This window comes from Rhinolophus sinicus, linkage group LG12, assembly GCF_036562045.2.
Source record: "Rhinolophus sinicus isolate RSC01 linkage group LG12, ASM3656204v1, whole genome shotgun sequence".
Taxonomy (NCBI): domain Eukaryota; kingdom Metazoa; phylum Chordata; class Mammalia; order Chiroptera; family Rhinolophidae; genus Rhinolophus; species Rhinolophus sinicus.
In genome coordinates, this window is record NC_133761.1 from 11,751,132 (window position 1) to 11,767,483 (window position 16,352).

Below are 16,352 nucleotides of genomic sequence, written 5' to 3' on the forward strand. Positions count from 1 at the left end.
AGGTTATAGAAGGTGGTTTTGTTTTTGTTTCTAAGGTGGGAAAGAAAGAGTTGAGGTCACATAGACAAACACAGGCATGCTCGAATTGTGAAAGGAAACAGGCAAGCAGATGTGAAAGTGATCATGTGGGACATTTGGTGAGCTGGCAGAATTTTGTGTTTGTGTGTGAGGTCTCTCAAAAAGATCATGGTTTGAAAAACATTCTTCTACCATTTTTTTCTCCTCAAAGGGGCTTCTTAAAGACATTAGAAAAAAGTGTGAATTGTTAACACTGATTTTATATCTATACGGTAGTCACTTTTGAGGAATAAATGCTGTGCATTCCTTTTTGTTCATCTCTTTTTATTTTCCGTTATTACCTTGAATATACTGTCTGTTGATTAATCTGATTTTTTTCAGTGAACCATGTCCCGAGTCATACTATTTTTTTCTTCTGCTTCATCCCGTTCTTCTTCCTGTGCTTTCGCCACTTAGCTTTGTATTACTTTTTAAATTTTGAAACAATCTCAAATTTAGAGAAAAGTTTCTAGTACAGTAAACTATTTTTTTTTTGGAGGATAAGTTGCTGACATGCTTTGTCATCCATGTCACAGGTTAGGTTCCTTGGGAGTCTCTGATATAAAGATTCACATCCTGGAAGTTTATTGGGGAGTGCTGTTGGAATCCTTACCTTAGGAAGGGAAGAGAAGGAAACCCTTTGGGGCAGAGGTACTCCTACTGTGACAGTCTAAAGTGACAGTCTCAATGGAAGCCTCGGCTGACCCTGTGGAGAGTTTTAGAGATGGCATGACCCTTCAGTGTTGTCCTGAGTTGGGTGAGAGGTCTGGGGCTCTCCTTCTGTGGAAAGGAGCTGCTGGATGTGGACTTCCTTGGGCAGGGTGCAGAGCCCTGGCTGAGGCTGTCCCCCAAGATGTAGGCATGTTGACACTGTTGCCATTTGAGAAACGCCAGATATGCCTCCAGAGGACCCTAGAGAAGTGAACTTACTATAGGGACACAAGTGGGGAGGTTGTGATGAAAAGGATGAAGATGTTGCAGAGGAGGGGCTTCTGGTAAAAACTTCACTTTAAAAGAACTCGCAGGTATTGCACGACATTGGAAATATAAAGGATAAATGTTGCAAGCTAATCCCGACTTAGAAAGGAGTGTGCCAATTCCCCACAGCATAGAAAAGATGCCTGCTCCATATTGTAAGTTATCTGAGCAGTGCTAGCACTGTTGAAGTTGCTTTTGATAATTTTTTTTTGGTTTACAAATAAAATACTTTAATTTTCAGTGTTTCTAGTATTTTAAGTTATGGTATATTAAATATTAATTTTAATATTTTAAAATCATTTGTATTTAAAACTGTTAGTAAGAGAGTTAAAATTTTTTTTTATTGAGCTATAATTGACATGCAACATTGTATTAGTATCAGATGTATAAGATAGTGATTCGATATTTATATAGATTGTAAGATATAAGTCTAGTTAACATCCGTCACCATACATAGTTCCAGAATTTTTTTTTTAGAGAGTTTCTAATGTTTTTATTTTTTAAACATTAAATTGTAATTCCCCCCATGGGTTATTAAGACTGCTTTGTATGCTTTCAGCTTGCACTGTCATTTTTATAGCCCCACACTACTGTGCAAAGTGAGGACTGCCTATATTCTAGCATATTTCGCTTCAAAATTTCATATACGTTTTTATTTGTACATATTTTATTTACTTCATTGCTCGCATTCATTTTGGTTTTAAAATATTTTTAGCGTGCAGATATCCCAAGCCTGAGATTGCCATTGTGACGAAAGTGAAGGATGTGCCCTCAGCAGAGACCCCTGGTAGCGTTGGTATAGTACAGTCCAAGCTGAACTGACTGTTCATTAGCTGTGTATTGCAAGTAGCAAAGCATCTATCTGACAGAACCTCCTGCTGGTTTGAAATGGCATGCTTTAGTTATAATGATAATCTTTTTGTTCAATCAGTGTTTTAGATGGCTACAGAATATTTATTTTTATTATCTAATCCTAAACTTTGTGGTATTGATAGAATAATCATTGCATGTTTAATTAACTGCAGGATTAAATTTATGACCTTAACAAAAGACAAAATCACTTATGTTTAATTATATTTAAAATGGTGTGTCTTAAAAGTTATTGAAATAACCACAGCAAGAGAGACATAAGAAGCAACAAAAATTATGGATTTCTTTAGGATGCATGAGTAGGAAAAAAGGACCACACAGGGAAATCGTCAGAATATTGTAAGAAACTGCATTTAAGTAACTGAGTTTCAGGAAAATATATTTTAAAAATATATTCTTGAATAGTTTGAAAGCCTTATTTAATTTCATTTTAAGGCCATTCAGAAAGTTTTGTTTTAGATTCAGTCTCCATACAGCTTGATATCTAACTAAATGTTGTATGCTGTGACACTATGGTGGGTAAGTGGAGGAATTGTGTTTTGTGTGTGTGTGTGAGAGAGAGAGAGAGGGAGAAAGGAGGGAGGAAAAGGGAGGGAGAAATAAAAATAAATATCTGTTTGTCCCTATTCTATTCTATTTATGTATTTATTTATTTTAATTAAAGGTTATTGGGGTGACAATTGTTAGTAAAGTTACATAGATTTCAGGCGAACAATTCTGTATTCCAGCATCTATAAATCCCGTTGTGTATTCACTACCCAGAGTCAGTTCTCCTTCCATCACCATATATTTGATCCCCTTTACCCTCATCTACCACCCCCACCCCCCTATTTATTTTTGATTACTATTTAATATAGATATATTGCCTAAGAACTATAACACAACGTATGTATGAAAAGGTATCAGAAATGTTTTATGGACTAATTGAAATTTTAAAAGGATAAAGGGTAAATACAACTTAGTTTTCTTAGGCTGTATATATATAGTATCAAGAGCAAAAACAAATTGTAAGAACTTCAGAGAACTGTAGAGGCACATAGTGTATGTGTACACACATATGTATATATTAACATGTTAGTACATGTCTGCAAAAATGCCCCAGTATACGCTACTTTGCCAATTTTAATGTAATTCTAAAATTAAAATTTTTAACCTCAGTGTGTATGTAGAAGTTAAACATTTAATGCAAATGTCTTTTGAAGAATAAAGTTTTAATTTTGAGTTATTCTATAGATGGTTTAATTACCCATCATTTTTAGGACAATGTAGGGAAAAAGAATGATACTTATTCTACAGATGATGGCAAATGGTATCACTAGGAAGTAAGCTGCCACTGAACAATAACTAAACTGATAGAGCTTACCTGTCAGTGATCACCTTTTGGACTCAGTCTTTAGTTATATCTCTACTCACCGTAGTGTGCTTCTTTATGAATGTTTAGGTTGTACCCCTCTGTTTTTTTAATCCTACTAGTTATGCCATAAAGAAGAAATATAGAATCAGAATCAAGGGATTGCAGAGACCTAACTCCTCATTTTATGTAACATGAAACAGAGCTAGAGGGTTTATGATATATTCAAGATTTATATATTTTTTTCAGCAAATCTTGAATATATCGTAAACTCTAGATCTCAGTTTCATGTTACATAAAATGAGGAGTTTAGGTCTCTGCAATCCCTTGATTCTGATTCTATATTTCTTCTTTATGGCATAACCAGTAGGATCAAAAATATATATATATTATATATGTAATATATATTTATGTATTATATTAATATATATATATATATTATTAGAGCAGGACTTAGTGTTCAGTGCTTTTTTCACTATAATAACTTGCTTCAGGGTTAGCGGGGGAGATTAGTGCTACACTAAAGGGTATCTAGTTGTTCTGAAACCAACAGAAACCATGTAATTTTCCCATTCAGAAAATGTTTATTTGGTAACTGTAAGTCAGTTGATTTCCTCCTCCTGTTAAGTTTGATGGATTTTTGAAAATTGTATATCTGAAAGGGAATTGTTTCCTAGAGAAAAATGGCAATTTAAAAGGCATATTAATATTTTAGTTGCAGTCTTATTTCAATTTCAAATATTAATGCATTACCAGTGTTTTGACAATATTTTATATATTCATATATGACTGAGTCTTGGTTCTTTTATGTTTTTCTATTGAGAATTTATTCATTGAAAGAGAGGTACAATAAGAGAATGAGACTCTGGGTTTTAGACCCAGCTGTGTGTCCTTGAGTAAGTCACTTCACATCTCTGGGCCTATGTGGCTGCATGTTCAAAGTGGAGAATTACGTCAGTAGTTTTTAGTGGGCATACTATTGGCATTTGGGCTAGATAATTCATTATGAAGGACTCTCTTGTGCACTGTAGGAATCTAGAATCCCTAATGCTAGTAGCATTTCCCAGTCATTATCACATCCAAAAACAACCCTGTGTTTCTAAGCATCTTCTAGGGTGACATACCACCCCATGTTGAGAGCCACTGGCAGGGATTTCTAAGGATCCTTTCAGCGCTAACATTCTATGAAAGAATTCTTATTTGGGGAATGACGGGAGGGGAAAATGGTAGCGTATTGACTGAAAAATCTCTGCTCCTTCCTAGTATTAAGCAATTTTATTTTAAAATGGATATCTGGGGAATCTATGTAACCAAACCCACAGATAAATCTGATGTTCCAAGATGAAGTATTTTTTTCCCTAGCTCACTTTAAGCTTTCCATCTATAATATAATGTATCCATGTATAATATACATAGTTATATGATTTCCTAAACTTAAAGTTATATAGTACTCTCTATGCCTAATGTAAAAGTAACAAGATCTGACTATTTTTTAAAAGTTGTACTGTTGTTTTAATTTTTTTTTTTTTAAAAAAGGAATATCATTATAGATAGTAATTATTTTCTTCATCTGTCTTCCTTTGGCATGAAGGGTGGGAAGGAATATAGTCTCTGTGTTAAGTAATATATATAATTGTCCCAAGTACACAAGTTAGACATGTAAAAGCAACACTAATCAATAATATGTTTGATTATCCAAAAACTCTCCATGAAATGACAACTAGAAGATAAGTAAATTATTATGCCTCTAGTATTTACTATTTCTTAAGCTAGAGGTAAACAATGAACAGATTAGTGTATTAATGAGGTTAATAGACATGATGAGTCATTAGGCACCGTTCCCTTCCTCATCCTTACTCCCGTCCTCAGCTGTTATGCCACTGGCCGGCCTCAACCCAGGAATTGGGTAGTTGCCCTTAAGTAAACTAGTCGACGCTGCAGTGAAGCCCCAGATCATTGCGTTCTCCAGGTTGATGAGGTGACAGTAATATGTGATCTAAGGAGAAATTTCTTTGCTACATAATGTACTTGTTGCAATAAACTTTTAAATACTAAATAAAATTACAGAATGACACTCACATGCTTTTTTAGTTAAAGCATATAGTTTTAAAAATAATTAAGAAATCCTTTTATAATTATGGTCTTTGTTTTAAAAGACAAGACCTGTTCATTGAAGTTTACTAAGTCACAAAGTTTAAATTCCTTGCTATTTCTAGAATTTTCATCTTTCAATTTTGAATGTCAGTTTTAGTAAGTATATTTCTTAGCCATATTAATGTGTTTCTTTTAAAAAATATTGCTGTGTAGCTTTATAAACCCCTTTTGGTGCATGTTTGATTTTTTGGCATTTAATATGATATGCTTAAATTATTTTGTTTACAGCATGGTTTGCATTGTACGTTTGTAATTTTTAATGTGTTATATGTTCATTGTAAATTTTATCTTATCCATTGGAACTTTTGGTTCTATTAAAAGTCTAAGCAGCTATTTATAATGTTCAGAAATATGGGTAATTGAAAAACCGTAGTCCCCAAATTGTTGCTTAAATACAGTAGTTTCATCTTTGTTTTGTTCTTTTCATAAATCTCTTATTAGGCCAAATTGTGATTTGTGTTGCCAAGTCTACTTACTGGACTTTCTTGGGGAAGATGCTGTGATGGGGCCTGCAGCAAACACTAGGTGGTCAAAAGACCAGAAACTGGATAACTGGGCACAGAAAGAGTATTGAGCTATTTGTAATTAAAGGGACAGACAGTGTGTGCATTAAACTGTTCCTTTTATGTCATCTCAGGGTGAAGTTGCTTTGGTACTGTCCATCATAAATGATTTTGAATTTTTCCCTTGATTTGTGATATATGTTGATATCTACATCCGTGGTAACAAACTGAAACAAGTTATCACATTTAAAATTACCATTGCCCTGAAAGTGTAATGGAAAATAAGACTTTTTGTTTTTCAGATTTTCTTTTGTTTCAAGTTTGGATTCATACCTTGTAAAGTATTGTTAAATTTAATGACATGTTTAGCAATGAAAATGATAAATCATAGTTACTATTGAATAATATAATGCAGTTTCTCTGCTAAGGAGCCTAATTCTGTTTTCCAGCACCACCGTTTTAAACACATTTTGTTCTATCATAAAACTAAAATGTAGAAACCATAGGTGTTCTACTTACATTTCTTCTACCAAAATATATTGATTTTTAATTTAAGATGTATCTCTTAGTAATTTATTTAAAAGAGAAATACACCAGGCATAGCTTATCCCAAAAAATATTCTAGAAAGACTTGTATTTAAACATACAAAGTGTTTTTCTTATGTATCCAGGAGTTCCAGGATAAATATCTAGGGTACCTTTATATAAGGAAAAGATTTGTCTACACTTGATAATAATTGAATATGTTTAAATTCTCAAGGAGAGATCTGAGAGAGATCCCATTTCAAATAATTTTCATTTGATTTGATACAGTATAAATGAGCAATTTACAACAACTGTCTTACTTACTTTCCCTCCTGCAAAGACTTTTAAATGTGAAGTCAAAAGGAAAAATATTCCATATCTCATAGACGCTTGTAGATAATTTTCCTAGCCTATGTATTTCTAAACATGAAACCCTATTAAAAGCAGCTTCTTCAAGCAGTTGGAAATGTTTAAGAAAGGAAAAAATTAAAGGACGTCTGGATGTTAGTTATTTTTTGCCACTATTAATGAATTAACACACTGGGAAAGCAGAACAGTTATTAAATTAAGGATTTTTATGTCTGTGTTCACAAGGGATATTGGTCTGTAATTTTCTCTTTTTTTATAATTTCTTGGTTAGGTTTTATTTATTCAAAATAAGTTTGGCCTCTTTCCTTTCTCCTCATCTTCTGGAACTCCAATTGTACATAAATTGGCCTTTCTGCAGTTAGCCATAGGTCTCTGAGACTCTGGTTCCTTATTCTTCTTCAATTCTCTGATTCTCTGTTCTTCAGATTGGTCATTTTTACTGATATACCATCATTTTCACTAACTTTTTTTTGTCACCTCCATTCTGCTTTTAAGCCTATTCAGTTAATTTTAAAATTTCAGATAGTGTGTTTTTCAGTTCTAGAGCTTTGATTTGGTTCTTTTCTATAGCTGCTATTTGAGCATGTTTTCATTTGTCTTTGAATATACTTTTAATTACTACTTTAAAGTCCTTGTCTGATATTTCTAACCTTTGAATCACTTCAGATTGGTCTCTGTCTATTCTTTTTTGCTCCTGAAAATGGGACATGTTTTCCTGTTTTTCTGTGAAGTAATTTTGGATTGTATCCTAGTCATTGCTGTAATTATTATGTTACAAAGACTCTGGACTCTTTATTCTGAAAAATACTGATTTTTATTTGTTTTGGCAGACAAGTAATTGTTACCCTTAAACTACAAACTATGTCTTGGGCCGCAGCTCAAATCTTCAGTTACTTTACCTTTAGCTAGGATTTTCTTGGGGGTTTCCCTGCACATGTGTGGTTCATAGGTCAGCCATATGTTTGAACTGAATGTATGCAGAATTTAGGGTTCCTCCTTTCTGACTCTCTTTCCAGGATTCCCCTCTTGCTTTCCAGTGGCGTTGGTTACCTTGTACCTTTTCCACAGCTTCTTCAGGCCAGAAAGACAGAAGCTATTTTATTAGCATATTAGTTGTCTTGCATGTTGTGGATTGAGGCCTGTGCTCAGGCCAAAAGCTGAAACAGGTAACTCATTTAGCACCCTTGTTCCTTCTGAGTGTTGATTCCTCTCCACAATCACCCTAGTGTTGGTCATTTTCCAGTGCTTTCAGGTGGTTATTTATTTATATTGTATTTTAGTCTGTAGTTCTATGCAGGAGGATTGGGCTGATAGAAGGTTACTCAGCTAGTGTTGGAAGTAGAACTACTAGAATTTTCTAATTCTAAAAATAGTTGGAAAAATACAGTGTTGTGAAATACTACATTCCTAATGGCCATCTTATTATTTTAAAATAGTCAGAAAAAAAAGAGAAAAATTATGTTTATAATACATACACACACACACACACACACACACAGTAACTGAAAGAACTGGATTTTCTAACTCCAAAGTGTGCTGAATAAAATACTAGATTAGAATACATTTCCAGTGTAAGTGTAGTTTACATATGTCAGACGAAAATTCTTAAGGTTAAGATATATTTATAGGGAAATAAAGTTGCTAGGGTTTATTGTGACTATTTTCAGGGAGGTTATATTAGCAGCCATTACATTTTAAAACCTGTAAGTATTGTTGAAGCCTTGGGCTTATTTCCAAGATTGAGTTCTGTTGTGTACTATACATCTAATGTTTTTTACTTTTGATACACATTTTGTTTTGATTCAGTTACTATAGCAAAGAAGATAACTTACAGTGTCAGAGTCCTCAAAATGATCAATTTATAATTGAAAAAAAATTTTTTGATGGATACTTTCCAATAAAATTTATACTTTCTAGGAAATGTTCCTTTCATGTTTCCTCTTGTTAGTCCTTAGGTTCTTTGTGAAGCAGGAGGCAGAATCTATGCATAGATTTTACTTTCCTCTCTGTGCCAGTGGTTTATCTCCTTTACTTTGTATTTCTTTCTCTTTCTTTAAAAAAGTTATTTTTTATTACCATTAATTTTTTAATCCTGTGTGTAGTTGGAAAGATTGATACCGTATACAGTATTTGGTTTTTTCCTCTTCACCACTACACATTATACATTTCCTTAGCCCTTATCCTTAGCAGTTGTGAAATATTTTAAATATTTTGCTCAATATGTAGGGGATTTGAAGAAATAAAAGCAAGGGCTCTGTATACTCTCATTCTATTGGGAAGGTCCTGCTTGTTGAATTTTTAGGTATTTCAAGATGCTCCAGTCAACTGACAAGGCCTTCTCACAGTGTCAGAACTGTAGGGGTGATGAGAGTAATGCAACTAGCAAGTAGTTCTGGTATGTAACCGCTTCTGCATGTTTACTTCACCAGAAAACTCTATGGACTACAGTGGTATTCTATATTCCTTGTTAAAAGTGTCGAAGACCATTTGCATGCTTACCAAGTCAATTCTGAGGCAATAGTGCTAGTCACAGGATGGAGGCTGTGTTTTAATAAGATGTAAAATGCTGCCAAGATTGGTATGTCTTCATTTCTTAACACTTTTTGAATTTGAACTTTCTGAATTATATATGATAATTGATCAAACTGTAGTTATTAGTGTAATTCTTATGGTAAAGCCATTATGGTACTATATGCTTTTTTTAGTAAAATAACATTCCACAAATATGACCCATACTCCTTTTTCGTATAGCTTATCAATAGAAATCTATTTGCTTTTTACTTTTTTCAAACTAAATTCTCCAGTGCTTATGTTGTCATAGGTTATGAATAAGTATTTTAGAAAATGTCTATCCAGTTTGTAATGTGTTTCCTTGGAAAACCTAGTTGTCTAAATCTTTAGAACAGAGCAATCCATGGTGTGGATTCTTTATAGGTTATCAGTTAATTCTGTTGGATTGGGTGAGGATGATGAAGGTTAGAATTCTCTGCCCTTTCACCATAGCTTACTCTTGTACTTATACAATGATGAGATTAGGTAGATTGCTTTTTTGTAATAATTGTTAATTTTAGATTTAATGATGGCACCTGAAGATATCTACTTTGATATATGTACTTGGGAAAACTTTTCACATTTATTATGATCTATTATAAATAGTATATTGTTGCTTGTTGAATAACACCCTACTTTTTTAGGTCGTTTGATTGTGTAGAATATTATATATTATCCAGTTGTATAGTTTTCAAAACTCAAAATATTTAGTATATTAGCAAGGGAGATTAATTAAGGAACAGAACAAAATCCAGTGAAGTTATTGGTGTAATACATTGCTTTAAAAATATTGTTTTCCTATTTTTAAAATACATCTAGGTTTATTTGAATATTTTTTCTGCTGTCAATGTTCATTTGTATATATATTTCATAAGTTATCTAAGGTTGCCATCTTAAAGAAGGGTAGTTACATTTTTAAAAATTTTTTTTACTATAATTAATATAAACAGCCTTATTATATAGATGCAAGGACTTAAAAAAGAAAAAAAAGTGATTTATTCATGGCTATAGAGTCCATGGCAGGCTTGTAACTAAAGCTCAGTTTTGTTTTGTAGCCTTGAAATTTAATCCATACCAAGTAATATTTCCTATATGGATAATTTTAGTCCTAACCTAATTAACCTAAAGATAATTTATGAATAAATTGATATTTTCTCATTTTGTAAATCTGCTGGTGTTTTCTTCATTGTAATAAAAAAGAAATCATGCTATAGTAACTAATTATTGCCCCATACTCTTTTTTCCCCTTTAGAAAAATTGGAAGCTGCACCACCTACTCCAGGACAGCTGAGATATGGTAATAGTTCTATAATTGTTAAATATTGTGCATCTATCTTTTGGACTTGAAATAACTATCATTCATTGATAGTACAAAGGGGTCAGTAAATTAAATCTTTCCAGATAAAGTGGATTATCCTATTTATCATGCTAAAGCAAAGGTATAATAAAGTTGGTTAAGACATATCACAGTAATGTGGAATTTCTAATATTGTCAACCATATCTATTATTGTTTAATTATTTTACCATCTAGAAGTAGAGTTATACTTATGGTAGAGTTTTTCTTAATTCTTAGAAAAAGGATATGTTTACTTTAGTTTAGATTTAAATTGGGAAATTGCCAAACTAGAATTTCTAGGCTCAAGGCTAGGTAGAACTGTTCTCTGGTGGAGAAAATACTCTGGCTTGCTGTTTGTAGTAATGAAGAAAGTCAAGTTTATTTAAAACCACCAGGAAGAAGAACCTTACAATGCTGCTGGTGTGCTTTTTTTACTCTGTTATGATAGGAATAAAGGCTGACACTGAAGTAATGTAAAACAGTTTGAGATCTTATTATAAAGACAGTAGAAGAAGAGAATTACTTAATAGTGCAGTGAATTTGAGTAGGTTGTCTGTTAAAGCTAAATATTAGATGGATTTGCTAACGATTGCTGAGTTATAGAATAGTATTTCCCAAAGGAAACTGAAGAAATTACAAAGTGCAAGGAGGTCATTACATACTGGAAAGCAAACATAATTTTTAAAAAACCTATTTAATAGTTCTTTTTTCTTTCAGAGGTAGAATATAATTTATGTAGAAATAAGTAACTTTTCCCAAATACTAAAACAGTTTAAGAATTCTTTAAGACTTCTCTTTTCCAGGTAATCTTTTCCTGATTCTCCTAGATTCATATAATCTATATCCATAGCATTGTACAATACTATTATCATTTTTTTGATCATATTGAAATTAACCATTTATAGAATTGTGTTTTGATACCCAAACTTCTTGAGGGCTTTATCCTTGTATCTGAAATGCCAGTGGAGTGTCCAGTACATGTTTATTTAAGTTTTTAAAAAGTGTATTTTTTTCTGTGGGTTGACAATACAGTTTTATTTATAGGACACATTTATTTAGGTCTAAACATAAAAACACGATATGTTTTATAGTTTAAAGTGATTGTTTTAGCAACGTGCCTTGGTTTTTGCTGACCAAGTTTTTACTAGGATAGCAGTTCATCTAATCTTAGTTTAATTGCCTTATCACTGAATTTTAAGATATTTGTAACTGGCCAGTTTTTTAAGAAATGCCATCAAAATAACCCCAGAATGTTAAATAATCCCAAAGGTTTCATAGTTACTTTGCCATATTTGCATTTCAAAGACGATAGAGAAGATGATTTGGGAGACCTCTCTCCAAAGATATATTTAAGTAGCTTTTTCTTCACTGTAAATGTTTCATTTAGTAAATTAAAAAATTTTTTCATTATACTCTTTTGACCTATCAAATTTGTATTATGTTTTTGGAAATTGGGATTGTGTATTATGTTTTGGAAATTTGCTTATTATAAAATTTTGAATGTTTAGTAGTTAAACAACTAGACCTAGGCAAAAAGTCAAAGAACTAAGACTAGGCTCTTTAAATGGAAAAATTCCATTTCATTATGCTTGATTTGATTTTTATCATCTTTAATAGCATTTAAAATAATACCCTTTATAATTAAAAAGATGCTTTTTATGTCAAACATTCTCACTTGATAACAAGAAGAAATCTGAAATGACCCAGGTTATATACTTACTGTTTTCCCTGATCTTAATCTTCAGTAGTAGTTGTGGGTAGAAGTGTTTTTTTTGTTTTTTGTTTGTGGATTTTTGGACTGTTTATTAACCTTCCCTGATTGGTGCAGAACTCATTTATGGTAATATCAAACTTTAATAATTTCCGGATTATATTTTAAGTATACTTTCTGTGGACCTTACTACATTAAAAAAAAAAAAAAAGATTCTAAAGTTACTGAAACTGAACACATAACCAATTGGTTTAAGGGCCTATTTTTTGGATATGGTATAAAATTCAGAATTTTGATGTTTATCTAAAACACGTCCTCAGTTGTACTGATGTTGACGGTACCTTGGAATCTATAGATTAATTAGAATAATGTCTTTTAACTGTCCCCGACTTTTTATGCTTCACAGGGTGCCTTCAATTCTCTCAATTTGGAAGTCTCTTCCTTTCCACATTAGTGGTCAACTTAATTAACTAATGGTTATTTAGCATCTACTGTGCACTAGGCATTCTGCAGTGTGCTGAAGACGCAAAAGTGAGGCTAAATGTGTAACAAATGTACAGGCGTAATTCTTTCTAGTTACACTTCTATTATCTCAGGTTATTCAGATTATGTGCTAGATAGATGAAGTAAGGTGTGCCTTTGGTAGGAAGAGGCCAAGTTACATTTTACTTTAAATAAAATACTGTTTGTGGTTTCTGAAAGCATTCACGGATACTGATGCATTGTGGGAGGAAAAAGAACTTGCACATAGGTGTCCGATATAGATGAGAGAATCACATTTTTTTAAACACTTGTTTAAAAAATTGTTTAGTGAGTATAAGTGACCTGATAGCTTCCTTAAATTTGATTCAGGAAAGTTATTATTTCTAATATGGAGATCAATTGTATGATACCAGTCTTTAAGTGTAAGAGAAACAGATTGATGTCAATAGCAATTAAACAGGTAATTTCATAACACGTATTTACTTAGTTGTTCTGCCATTAACTGGATGTAGTTAATTGTATGTTGTTTGTTGCCAGTAAGAAAACACAAAAACTTAACACAATTATTTTTACATGTTATGTGTTTTTTATTTTGTTTTTTCCTCAGTATAGTTTCTACCAAGTAGATAAACTTAGAGCAGAAGCAGAATCTTTTGGCTGTGGGGAATGGAAAGCAAATTCCAAAGCTTATCAGTTCTATGTAGGAGACTTTGATCATGTGGTCTGTTTTTGTCATTTTAAAATTATAGAAATCTTAAATATGTTTTTCTGTTTTTGATGTTTTTCAGTATTCATCCACAATGCGATACCTTTCGTAGGGTTTGGCTTTTTGGATAATGCAATTATGATTGTTGCAGTAAGTTCTTTCTCTCACTCCTTCTGTTTTGAGTTGATAAAGAAATGTATGTGGTCTGAATTTTCCTGACATTTGTGTATTGTAAACGATAAAGTTTTAATTAACATCATAATGAATGAAGCTATTTTTTACGACAATGAGACCATAGCTCAATTTTAAGGCATCATATATATTAATCATTACGACTTTTATTATAGCATTGACAATAATAAACATATTTATTGGGTCTGTATTATCCTGTTGTAGTTTCAACATCCTTATTTAAGAAAAAATTACATAAGATTTTCTGATGTTCTTTAATTGTATTGACAGTTCACATCACATATCTATATATATGTTATTTGATTAGTTCCCTGTTCAATTTTCCAATGAAAAAATGTTTTAAAGAATGGTTTGATAAGTCTATCCATTTAACCCGAATGTGTCAGTTCAGAGCAATGTGAATATATACCACTTCTGTCTTTGCTTCACGGTAGTGTCAAATAGTTCTCATTTGCTGTGGTCATTTTAATGTAAGGGTGTCCCTTAAAAGGTTGTGTAGCCTCAAGGATGGCTGATTTACCTTTCTTACTGTTAGGGGATACCTTTTGTTAAAGGACACCAATATTGGGTTCAGTTCTAAAGTCAGAAATAAGCCCATGATTAAAATGCAAGCATTCTGAAACTGCACAGTGCTCTATCCATTTTTCTTCATTGACTCTAATTAAAAAATATTTTAAATAAATTTTAGCTAGTGTGGAAGAGACTGCTTTAAAAAAATGGAATGATTTGAGGATTATTGAATGTGAGGAAAATACATAGGAGAGATGGAAGTTTGTTTGCCTCTGTGTGTGTGTGTGTGTGTGTGTGTGTATTTTGGAGGTCACATGTACTACAGAAGGACATAAATAGAATATTTGGTTTCAAGTAGGGATAACAGGATAATTTACATTGTATAAATTATAAAATTTGCTTAAAGAATATCTAAAATTGGTTCATTTAAGAATGGTTTTATTTGCTATACATAGTCTCACTTTATGTCCATATTATGAGGATCACATATCTAAAAAGTCTGGCCATTCCCCTGCTTGAGGAAACTTACAGGGTAAATAGTCACAGAAGATACTCCAGCACATTAACTTAGAGACGTTAAGTACCCATTAGATGATGCCATACTTAGCAGAGTAGTCCGGTAAAAGCCTCTAAAATATAATCTCAAAATGCTAGTTTTTGACTGATTTCAACATTTTCCTAATACATATTTAAGAATCAAATTGATGTCATATTGAATGTCAACTGTAACTGAAAAGTAAAAATAATTAGATTAAAAAAAGAATCAAATTGGTCAGTTTATATATCTGAATATGAGAAACTTATTCAACCATTTAGAACTACACTACCTTTTCTGACATTACTAAAATCTGAGTTGATTAGATTATTTAAAGAGTTAACGTAAATCAAATCTAATTGTGATGAAAATCCCATTGTGATGAATTTGTAAGTTGTAGTTAGACTTGGTGTTTTCTTGACTGGATTGTCTGAATTAAAGTCTTTCTGTGGCAAATATTTTTTTCCAATTTTACACAACTCACTCAATATTTTAGATTCTCTATTGACAGCCAGTACCTCCCACACTATCTTACTAATCACTTATTTTTTAACCTCAGTAGACCTTAGATAATGCTGAAAAACTATCCTGCTACAGGAAAGTGTTGAGATGATACATTTTGCCCAAAGAGGAGCTCAGGTAGATTTTGAACAGAGATCAGAATAGGGAAACTGGGTAGCCTTGTAGATACTGAATAAGACCTTCCCAGTATGGTCTTACCATTTCTTTGAAATAAATATCTAAAGTAACAGATATCTGTGTTTAAATTAGAGCTACCAATCCAAACAAAATAAAACACCCACATTCTAGAGCCAAATGACGGTAATATTGTTCACTATTTTGTGTTGTTACTCAGGGCTGTGTCTCATCAGTAGCATAAATGAGTTTGTAGGCCGCAGATGGCTGACTTCAATTCAGTAATATTTGTTTTCCTAGTTCACTCTGAAATCTAGTTTCAGGGACTTATCACCAGGTTGTTATTTATATAATACTGAAATAAATGTTTAAGCCACTGACTTCAACATCCGATGAAGAGTAATAGGTGTGACAAAAATACTGTCCTGTGATAATTGCAAACTAATTTAGGGACAGTGAAATTTTCCAAATAGGCTTTGTAATAGACTGTGGAGACTAAAATACATACATAATATTAACTATAGAATCTGTGAAAAGGGAAACAAGTGGTCATTATTACAAGAATTTTTTTAACTTTAAAAAAAACACACTGATAGCCTCCTAACATTGTGGGACAGTGTCTGTTTTAAGACAGTAAATTAAGAAGGTATTTGATTCTTCTTTTCTATCATGCTGTTGACATTTGATGTTTTCCTCTTTCCTGTTAGGTGTTCTCTCCGGGCTACTGATTCCCTAGTTGTCATAAAAACAAATTTGTATATAACTTCTTGTAATAGATTTGACCTTTATTGGTAGCTGCTGTTCATACTAAGCTTTTGGTTTCATAGTTTTTTTATTATGTTTTTAATGTTATTGGGATGCTGTTTGTAACTTAATGTAGTGGGG

General features: G+C 32.3%; 1 protein-coding gene across 3 annotated transcripts in view; it reads left to right on the top strand.

The window, feature by feature from the left end:
- TMEM65 (transmembrane protein 65) overlaps positions 1-16,352 on the top strand; it is a 35,975-nt gene that overhangs the window by 9,431 nt on the left and 10,192 nt on the right. The window contains exons 2-4 of one of the 3 annotated variants that reach the window (XM_019720544.2): positions 1,751-1,831; positions 10,610-10,654; positions 13,677-13,744. In XM_019720544.2, the coding sequence (XP_019576103.1) occupies positions 1,751-1,831; positions 10,610-10,654; positions 13,677-13,744 (194 nt within the window). The remainder of the gene's footprint in view (positions 1-1,750; positions 1,832-10,609; positions 10,655-13,676; positions 13,745-16,352) is intronic. The other 2 variants (XM_019720618.2, XM_019720693.2) reach the window with 2 other exon arrangements.